Here is an 11343-nt window from a genome sequence, read left to right on the forward strand (position 1 = left end):
ATGATTTCCCTTGAAACAGAAATTCAAAAAGAACTTTCCAATGTGCAATTGGAATTCATTGAAAATAGGTAAAAAGGACCTTATCCTGAGGGTCCAGATTTTTTAAAAATTTTGGATTAAGGTTCCTATGGACCAATAAGATTAATCCAAATGTAAGGAGGAGATAAATTGAAGAATAAAAGAAAATATCCCAAAAATGAGTAAATACTCACATAAGATGAAGAGTTGACTAAGGACAAGGTTATTAGTTAAAAAAGAAGAGATATTTAGAGGAAATGATGCATTTTTGACACCTAAGTGTGGAAAATTTTCCCTCATGAAGGAGGTGCCTATTTCACATGTGTCGTGGAGTTTTAAACTCTCAAATAATGAGATATTTTATCTCTCCTCTCTCCTAATTCAAGTCTAGTTCCAAAAAGTAAGCTAAATTGACCTAAAAATGGTCAAAAAGTACCCAAACTGATCTGGAAAATTCTAGAATCAGTTTGCTTGGTTAGAGGATCACTTTTTCCTATAAATAGAAGCCTCCTCCTTTGTAAAGAATAATAGTGTTTTATGCACTGTTACTCTACTCCTCCCTAGAGCCAAAAACATTGAATTCATTGATAATTCACTCGTTTTTGACTATTTCCTCTACAAAGAATTGGTGGCCACTCTTGACCCCAGCAAGAGTAGAACCCTCAATCCCTCAAGCCAAAGGATAGCTCACAAAACTCCATGTCAGTTAGAAATTCTACTTTTTTCTAATTCTATTCTATGGTTTTATGATTTCTTGCTTCTTTTAATTTGAAATTGGATGTTATGCCTTGATGAAAAGGCTTCCCCCTTCTCTTCATTGAATTCATCCCTTCTTTATCCAAGATGTGTAATCAATTAAATAGAGTTAAACTTTTCATATTATTTTCTCTTAAAAAAATGAGAATTGATTAGATTAGAGTGCTAACTTCATCTTGGGGTAAATTCTAAGTAGATTTAGAATGTAAAAATTGAAAAATGGTTAGCCATACAAAGGAGGTTATGGCAAAATTTTCTTAAATTTTGTGAAAATAAGTTTTATCTTTATATTATTCAAAAAGAGTAATTTCCTCCGTTTGTGTATTCTAAAAGTGTTATTTTCATTCTATGTATAGAAAGATACATAAAGGAATTTATTTTTATTTCAAAAGAGTTATTCTCATTAATTTTGATTTTATGCATAGGAAGATGCATAAAAGATTTATTTTTATTTCAAAAGTGTTATTCTCATTAAAATTGAATTTATGCATAGGAAGATGCATGAAAGATTTATTTTTATTTCAAAAGTGTTATTCTCATTAAAATTGAATTTATGCATAGGAAGGATGCATAAAAGATTTATTTTTATTTCAAAAGTGTTATTCTTATTAAAATTAAATTTATGCATTTAAAGATACATACATGATTTAATTTTATTTCAAAAGTGTTATTTTCCTTAAATTTGAATTATGCATAAATAGATGCGTACAGAATCTTTATATCAAAAATTAGATTTCTCTTAAATTTTATGTTTAAATTCTATGAATAGATGTGATGAGATAAGGTGTGAATCAGATAGATGTGAATGAATGGATGGATGAATATGATGTGAATTAGATAGATGGGAATGAATGGATGGATGGATGTGATGTGAATAGAAGTGATGAGAATATGAGGTGAATAGATGTGATAAGATAAGATGTGAATCAGATAGATGATTGGATAGATGTGATGTGAATAGAAGTGATGAGAATATGAGGTGAATAGATGTGATGAGATAAGATGTGAATCAGATAGATGATTGGATAGATGTGATGTGAATAGAAGTGATGAGAATATGAGGTGAATAGATGTGATGAGATAAGATGTGAATCAGATAGATGATTGGATAGATGTGATGTGAATAGAAGTGATGAGAATATGAGGTGAATAGATGTGAATCAGATAGATGATGATTGGATGGATGGATGTGATGTGAATTAGGTAGATGCGAATGATTGGATAAATGTGATGTGAATTGAAGTAATGAGGATATGAGGTGAATAGATGTGATAAGATAAGATGTGAATCATATAGATGATTGGATAGATGTGATGTGAATAGAAGTGATGAGAATATGAGGTGAATAGATGTGATGAGATAAGATGTGAATCAGATAGATGATTGGATAGATGTGATGTGAATAGAAGTGATGAGAATATGAGGTGAATAGACCTAATGCAACCCTCTCCGTCACTACCAAGGGAATCAAGTTAATGAGAATCCTAGATGGTGATGCGGAAGTGAGTTTAATCACCCAAAAGTGTTGTAAAAAGATGGGTAAACCTCGTCTTGAAGTGTCTGACATTGTTGTCAAAATGGCAGATGGAACACTTACCAAACCTATTGGAATATTATAGATCTTAAGATCAAGATGCTGAAACATCTGGTGAAGCATACCTTCATTGTAAAGGATTTCTCCAAACAACTAGACTCTTATCAGATAATCCTAGTAAGATTGTTTATATGTGAAGCTACAATGGTCCAATGGAAGCTTTAGAAGTTGGCTCAGAAGAAAAGGGAGGTTCCAGCTGAGAACATACCTGCTATGATTGGAGAGAGAAGGATAGAGGAAGGGAGAGCTGCTCTAGTTCCAGTGGCTAACCATCTCTCCTCTTCCCTTTTGATATCTTGCCTTTCCTCCCTCCTAGGTGCTAGAGGATACACATATCCCCCCATTCTCTTGGGGTAGGAACATTCTCTTGGGGTAAGGACACTAAGGAGTCCAATGTCTCAATTGTATGGAAAGGGGTCATATCTCTCCTTAGTGTCCTTACCCCAGGAGAATGTTCCTACCCCAAGAGAATCGGGGGATATGTGTATCCTCTAGCACTTAGGAGGGAGGAAAGGCAAGATATCAAAAGGGAAGAGGAGATTACAAATCCACCGGGACCTCAGGTGTTCAGCCACATCTAGCAAATGGACCTAGACAAGGTGAAGTTAATCTGATTGTTGGTATGGATGAAGAAGCTGACATGTTAGCCAACAAGAGAACTAGGGGTGCAGAGGGTGACGAAGTAGGACCATCCAGGAGGAAGAAGGGAAAGCAAATGGAGGGCCAATTCAAAGAGGGTAAGAGGAAGAGCAGGCCCAGAAGGGAAAGTAAGTGGAGGACCAGTTCAAAGAGGGTAAGAGGAAGAGTAGGTCCAAAAGGCATATTGGAATGCAAGATTTTCCTTTATGATCTGATGAGGGATCTCCAGTAGAAGGACCCCATTCTGACTTGGTGAAGCTGGCAGTTGTGCCCTAAACTCAAAAGAACAGTGAGTAAACTAGTCAGCATAAGGGTTTTTAGGAAAGAGAAGAAAGGAGGTCAGCTGAGTGCAGTGCGTGTTAAAGGAGATAAGGATTATCTACCTGTTCCCAAAGTGTATATTGATGGTGGTGCCCAGGTTTGTTTAATGAATTAGCAAACTATGGAATCTTTAATGGCTGAAGTTAAGTGTGCCTTCTGAGTTTAGAGTTAGAATGACAAATAATGCAAAAGTCAGATGTTTAGGGGTGGTAAAGAATCTGTCGGTAACCATTATTGGACTGGAAGATGAGTTGGATGTTTATGTCATGCCAGCAAGGACAGAAGCTTATCCATTAATCTTGGGGAGACCATGGCTGATAGCAATGAGAGCAGGGCAAGATTGGTGGAGAGGACACCTTATCTTAGGGATGGATCAGTTTGCTAGAAAACAAGTCAGATATGATAGGCCAAGGAGAGAATTGATTCCAGAGTGTGCATGTCTTTACAACTATGTGTAGAGGAAGGGGAGAAGCAGAAAATTAAGGTTGAAGTGAAGTCAAATAGGGAAGAAGTCTTACAGAAAATAGGGAAGAAGTCAAATAGGGAAGAAGTCTTACAGAAAATGCTTGCCAAGGATCTAGTTGTGGTTGAGAGAAAAGAGTACCTGACTATGTTGCAGTAGTTTCCAGATCTTTTCATTTCCTCTTATACTCAAGTAAGGGGGCTGTCAGTTATGCAACATGAGATATAGTTGAAGCCAAAAGCTAAACTAGTTGTGCAAAGATTGAGAAGATTAGGAGTTGTGCAGCAATACAGATATTGAGAGAGGAGATGAACAAACTGTTAAAAGCAAGTTTCATCTTCCCAGTTGTTGACAATTCTGAGTGGGCCCTCTCCAATTGTGCAAAGATTGAGAACATTAGGAGCTATGCAACAACAGGTATTGAGAGAGGAGGTGAACAAACTGTTGAAAGTAGGGTTCATCTTCCCAGTTGTTGGCAATTCTGAGTGGGCTTCACTAGTAGTAATCACTCCCAAGACGAATGGAATTTAAAGAACAAAGAAATAACATACAAGTGTTAACCTATGGCGGTCTTTGAGACGTATTACTTTTTACGTCATATAATTATTTTAAGTGATTCTGAGTCATGGGCCAGGCTTGTCAGCACTGCATGTAAAGGATAAAGAGATTGGGTGATCGCCAATGAGAGGCGCACCTCGAATTTCATCAGGATAAGGGTTAGGATCAGCCGGCCATGTGTGGGCACCCATGTGTGAACGGCTAGGTCACATATAAGAGTCAAATGTAAACCTAAAACCTCTCATTCTCAATGTGTTGAATACAAGGAGTGCTCTTGCTTTATCTTCTCCATCCCCTTCTCCTGCGTGTGTGAGAGAGAGTCTGTGTTGACTTTAAGCCTCTCAATGCTGTGACCAGGAGAGATCATTATCCACTGCCCTTCCAAGATGCGATTTTAGATAGTGTAGCTGGGCATGAAACATATAGTGTCTCTGACGGATATTCAAGATACTTCCAAATTTCAATTGCCCCAGAGGATCAAAAGAAAACCACTTTCATTAAATCCCCATGGGGGTGTTTTGCATACAGAGTTATGTCCTTTGGGCTCACAAATTCTCCTGCTATCTTCCAAAGGTTTATGAATCTAGTTTTTGAGCCCTATTTGGGGTCCTTCATCAAAGTGTTTATTTATTATTTCTATATCTACAGTGGCAGATGGGTCCATTGTGAGAAGATGAGGATGGCTCTGAAGAGGCTGGATGATTTGGGTGGTCTACTGAACCCTGACAGATGTCATTTAGCCCAGGCCAAGGTTACTCTACTTGGAAATGTGGTTTCTGAGAATGGAATTGAGACAGATCCTATCTTTTGTCTCAGGCTTTATATCCATTGGAAATGTGGTTTCTAATAATGGAATTAAGGTAGATCCTACAAAAGTAGAAGCTTTGCTCTTATTGGAGGCACATAAGAATGTGAAGCAACTGTTGACATTCACACATAAGGTAAGATACCTTGCCAGATTCATTTATCTTTTGTCTCAGGCTTTATATCCCTTGGAACAAGCCTCCCAAAGGGATACCTTTTTGTGGCAAGACAAGCAAGAGGAGGCCTTTCTGCAAGTTAAGGAAATTCTAAGCACTTTGCCAGTACTGTGGGTCATGCCCCCTGACTGGAGTAAAGAGTTTTATGTAAACCCTAGTGTAGGTGAAGATGCCATAGGTGCAATATTGTTACAATAGGGAATGGATCATTCCTATATGAGGCCAGTATATTTTGTCAGCAGAACAAAGACATTAGGATAAAGGACATATTTTGAAGTAGAGCTAGTAATGGTGGCTGTGGTGTTTGCTTTAAGAAAATTCAGATCTTATTTACTTCCAAAGCCTTTCACTATACAGACCCATTACTCTCTACTTCCTCATCTAATTCAGTTTGACCTTCCATCTAAGAGATTGTCTAAATGGTTGGTTGAGCTGCAAGAGTTTCAGTTCACTTGTATAGTGGAAGATAGTACAAGATCTAGACATTGGTAGATATCTTAACATACATACATAATCCTTTAGTATTGAGGGAAGAGACAGTGAATGAAGAAGAAAGTGCCCAAGTAGAAAGACCCTAAAGCAGATTTGTCAAATGCTAAATTTACTCTATTTTTTTTATGAAGCTTTTAAGAGAAGCTCATGGGTAGTCAGTGGAGGAGTAGTGTTGTTGGATCCAAAAGGTATAGTAGTCTGTCAAGAAGGGATTGAGTTGCAAGTGCACCAGCAATGAAGCTGAGTATGCCGCTTTAGAGTATGGACTTCAACGATGTCTTAAGAGAGGAATTAGCAGACTTGTAATCAAAGGAGATAGCTTATTGGTCATCAGGAAACTATCTGCTGGAAGGCCAAGAACCCCAAGTTAAAAGAATGGTTCTTTCGGATGCTGCAGAGATTTCAAGAGATACAGATTCAACATGTGAAGATGTGAATTAAACCATGCTTCAGATACATTTGCAAAAGGGGGGTTAGGCAAAGACTTGGATGTATATGCCATGACTGTAATCCATCCCAGCTATGTTGGAAGGGAGAGTTTATAAGAAATTGAGGGGTTTTTGCACACAGGTCTTGTGCCTTCAAGCTTATCCAGAAAACAGAGATATTGTTTCATAACGAAGGCTCTACAGTACATTGTTGTGAATGATCAACTTTACATGAAGGGCAAAGATTTGATTCTGAGAAGGGTTCCAACCAAGGAAGATATCTTTGCGATTCTAGCTTCATGTCATGAAGGAGTCTGTGGAGGGCACTTTGCCCTGAAGCTAACTCTAAGGAAGATTTTGATTATAGGTTATGTATAGCCCAATTTGAGGAAAGATGTTTATCATTTGTCTAGAAGCTGTGAGCCATGTCAGAAACAAGGAAGGAGGGTATTGCATCATGATTTCAAAAAAACCATGGTATCATATGGTCCTTTGCCCACAACTACTAGGGGCAAGACCTACATCTTGCCTAGAGTGGAATATCTGACCAGATGGGCTGAGGCTAGATGTGTGAAGAGTTTTACTACTAAAGAGGTGGCCAATTTTTTTTTTGAAGACATCTATGCAAGGTTTGGTATGCCATTAGAACTGTTGACAGATCAGGGGTCTAGGTTTAGAAGACAGATTGTATAGGAGCTTATGCAGAAGTTGCATATCACACACATGTTTTCAACTCCTTACTATCCACAATGTAATGGGCTGGTTGCCAAGATGAGTTGTGTACCATGTTAACCAAGTGTCTAGAAGAGCATCGTAAATAGTGGGACTTACATGTATCTTCAGCTCAGTGGGCTTACAGGACAATTATGAGGACAGCTATTGAGTTTTCACCATACCACCTGGTCTTTGGGAAAGAAGCCCTGATGCCCATTGAAGTTGAAATTCCTAGTTTGCAATTTCTTCTAAAACATCAGGCAAGGAGCTTAGATGAGAATGAAGAGAGGTTGTTGGATCTTCAAGAGCTGCAGCAGGTAGCTAGAGAAGAATCTTTGGATGTACATGTACTTGTACTTCAGCCTCATAGAAAATTCTATAATGTACTGTGGACTTTATGTACCTGAGTATCCTCGTAGCTATATCTGAATGTGGCTTCCTCGGGGCATGCATAAACTAACTCACCAATCCAACCAAATAGATCAAATCTAGCCTGGTGATAGCCATGTAATATAATATTAACACCATCTTTTATGTGGGTTTTGGAAGAAGGGAGGGTAAGAGCTGGAAATTGTTGGGGAGAGAGAGGGAGAATGTGACACGAAATTTATAATTTACAAGTAGAGAAAAAAGACTGGCCGACATGTATACACCTTTTTGAAAGGTCCCCGTCACCTTTTTGGAAGGTGATAGCCATGTAATATAATATTAGCACCATCTTTTATGTGGGTTGGAAGGGAGGGTAAGAGGTGGAAATTGTTGGGGAGAGAGGGAGAATGTGACACGAAATTTATAATTTTCAAGTAGAGAAAAAAGACTAGCTGACATGTATACACCTTTTTGAAAGGTCACCCATCACCTTTTTGAAAGGTCACCCCCATCACCTTTTTGGAAGGTGCACCTTCCTCCCATTGCCTTTTGAAAAATTTTGCATGCTATTAAATAGAAGTTCACTATCACCTTTTTGAAAAGGTGTAGATGCTCTTCTTTCAGTGGGACCTATCACTTTGTAAAAAAATTATCTTCTTTCAGTGGGACCTATCACTTTTTGAAAAGGTGTAGATGCTCTTCTTTCGGTGGGAGGGACCTATCACTTTGGAAAAAAATTCATCAAATTGAATACTCATGAAGCCCACTCATTTCTTTTAAAAGGTATATTACATGAGTTAATTAGAAGGGATTTTTGAAATCAAGCTTTTAAGGGTGAACCAGTAGAAATATATCTACATAAGAGGGCTTTTATTGATATTTTAAACAAAACCAAAAGAAGTACTTCGAAATGTTTAAAGAAGTTCATACGTAAATTTCAATCGAAAAAGAAATAATTGTAAATGTTTAAAGTTCATATATGTAAGGAAATTTAAGCATACCCTCAAATGGATGCGATTTGTTTAGATTTTCTATATAATAGACCCATGAAGATTAGAAAAAAAGTATCTAGTCCCACGAGATCATTTTTTGAGTACTCTCTTGTTTAACTCAATGTTTCTCCACATGGAATTGAGATTATTATTATTTAAAGAAATTCACAAATCTCTCTCTTAAGGGGAGGCATTTTTCCATAACTCCCTAATCATTGATTTACTATTGAGCTTTATGATAGTCTAACTCATGGGATTACATGAACAACTTCTAATATAGGTCTCTAGCTAAGTTGTTTCCCTCCAATGGCTCTTTATGAAAATGTATTGTAGACAGAAAAAAACAATTATGGCCCCATGTGTTTGTAATTACATTTAGCTAGCTAGGTCGATATGTAATTGTTGTAATTTTTACACATTCATTCTTCCCTTGTTTAATCTTCTACAATAATGTATGTTATCTATTTTTTCTAGATATGTATGCATCCTATCCTATGTGGGAATTGGTTTTTCAACCCAAGTACTACAAATGTTTGCATGTGAATAAGCTAGTTGCCTTGCAGCATGATAACTTACCATAAGGGGGTACTCCCCTTCCAAATGTTTGCATGTGAATAAGCTAGTTGCCCTTATTACTATAAGGGGGTACCACCCTTCCAAAATATGTTAGCATGTGCATAAGCTAGTTGCCATGCACGCTACTATTACTCAGTCTACGTAAACTTAGCCTTGAGGTTCCACACCCACAACAATATTGTGGCTCATCTTGAACCAATAACTTGGGCATCCAAAAAGATGGGCATCCCAAGCAAGCGAGGATGTCTATCATGCCATCAGCCAAGTCAACGTGCTGCAAAAGAGTCGTGCTGTGCTTGAAGTCTAGACACCTTGACCTGATACCTTGAAATAAGGCCAGAGTCACATTGTAGCGCTCGGCCTTATCTCTTCTCTTAACCATGGTTCTTCTTCGCTTTTTGCCAAGCTTGTTGTTACTGTTAGTGTGTACCATTGAGATACATCGAGCATCAGGTAATACTCTTGTAATACTCAGATTTGCACCGATAATCATCGATTAGCGGCCTCTAAGTAACGGTCACTGAACATATATTGGCAGGCTCTACGGTGGGCGTAGCGTATGGCCGAAACGGGGACAATCTCCCTCTTCCTAGCCAAGTGGTAAGTCTGCTCAAATCCAACAACATAGACAAGGTGAGGATCTACGACACAAACAACGAAGTGCTGGCTGCCTTCGAGAACTCGGGTATATCTCTCATCGTCGGCGCCCAGAACGACGAGTTGGCTGGCCTTGCGTCCACCAGCGGCGCCAGCAATTGGGTGCAGACCAACATAGTCCCCTATGCCTCCTCCATCAAGTGCATCGCGGTGGGAAACGAAGTGCTCACCCAAGCCGGTGCAATGTACACACAGTACTTGTACCGAGCCATGACTAATGTCTACAGCGCGCTACAGGCCGCCAACCTGCAGGGCAGCATCTTGGTGTCCACCAGCCACGCCATGGACGTGATAGACTCTGCACACTCCTACCCTCCATCAGCGGGAACCTTCTCCACCGGAATCCAATCCCAAATGAGCTCCATTCTAAACTTCCTCTCGCAGACCGGGGCTCCCTTCCTAGCCGACGTCTACCCCTTCTTCGCTTACATCTCCAACAGCGGCCAGGTGCCGTTGCCCTATGCTCTCTTTGAGCCAGGGACTGACAATACGGATTCGGGCAACGGCCTTCACTACACCAACCTCTTCGACGCACAGGTCGACACCCTCATCGCAGCCATGGCTGCCATGGGCCATAACGACATACCCGTCGTGGTCACGGAGAGCGGGTGGCCTTCCCAGGGTGACGCGGCCGCCACGGTCCACAACGCCCACACTTACAACAGCAACCTCGTAGCCCACGTTCCCACGGGTACCCCTAAGCGCCCAAACGTGCTCATTCAAACCTACATATTCTCTCTCTTCAACGAGGATCTCAAACCGTCGAGCCTGGCTTATGAGCAGCACTGGGGTGTCTTCAACCCTGATGAGACCCCGGTCTATGACTTGACCTTCTGAGCTATTAGAGTGTATCAACACCTCAAAATGGTTTAAGGATGATAAATATATAATAATCGTTGGGGGATATAGAAATTGATGTTAAGTATTGTTCTACCTCTCTCATATGGCACACGATTAGGCAAAGATTTGTGCTCTGAGATTCGTTAACAATAACCACCAAGCCTCCTAGAAATCATAGGGTTAAGCGGTTGCATTACTTGAGTTCAACTATGATAATGAAAAATTATAAACATTTATCTTCAATGCTTTGAATTGTTATAAATACATGTGGATTTCAACTATGCTATCCATAAGAAAGTTGTGAATTCAAGTGAACACACTAGGCAAAAGTGATAGATACATGTAAAGATCATCCTTCTTGTTTTTGCTCTTGAAATTCAAATTTCCATGTCATTATTTACGTATGTATACATACCAACAAAAAACTTCACCTAGTGCAAGTCATTAACAAGAAAGATGAATCAACCTGAAAGAAAGTGGCAACCTAGAAAGTCGCAAAAGATGTATGTAAAGATCATTCTTCTTGTCTTCATACTTTAAAATATATTTATGTGTCTCCTTGATGTCATCATGCACATATCTTTGCATCACTAGATAGGACCTCAATTCGAGTGTAACATCTTCTAGTGAAATTCATGTTGAAGACACTAGAGGCCTAAGCTAAGTATTCTTAGCAACAAGGAGTTTATCTCTTTCATTAGTTGTGCTTAACATCGTGCTCATCATGTGCCACTCTTGTCTACTCAATCTAGCCATTTTGTCTCTTTGCATTAGAATATTTAACACATACTCATCAAAGGCCATAGAGGATACACATGGAAGAAGAGGCATCGCCTAGAAACTAGACACAATCCTTAGTGTCAGGGAATATCATTAAGGAAAAAATAGCTTCATGACTAGTGCACTATATGTAGATTTTTGGAATACTTCATGCTTTTGTATTAGC

At 39.1% G+C, this 11343-nt stretch overlaps 1 protein-coding gene across 1 annotated transcript; it reads left to right on the top strand.

Moving 5' to 3' along the window:
- Positions 1 to 9158: 9158 nt before the first annotated feature.
- On the top strand, positions 9159 to 10479 carry LOC147620679 (glucan endo-1,3-beta-glucosidase GII-like). Its single transcript, XM_086824949.1, has 2 exons — positions 9159 to 9353; positions 9439 to 10479. The coding sequence occupies exons 1-2, from the start codon at positions 9281 to 9283 to the stop codon at positions 10392 to 10394; spliced, it is 1029 nt and encodes a 342-aa protein (XP_086681075.1). The 5' UTR covers positions 9159 to 9280; the 3' UTR covers positions 10395 to 10479.
- Positions 10480 to 11343: the final 864 nt, after the last annotated feature.

This window comes from Cibotium barometz, chromosome 31 (genome assembly GCF_041138505.1).
Source record: "Cibotium barometz isolate CiBa-2024 chromosome 31, ASM4113850v1, whole genome shotgun sequence".
NCBI lineage: Eukaryota > Viridiplantae > Streptophyta > Polypodiopsida > Cyatheales > Cibotiaceae > Cibotium > Cibotium barometz.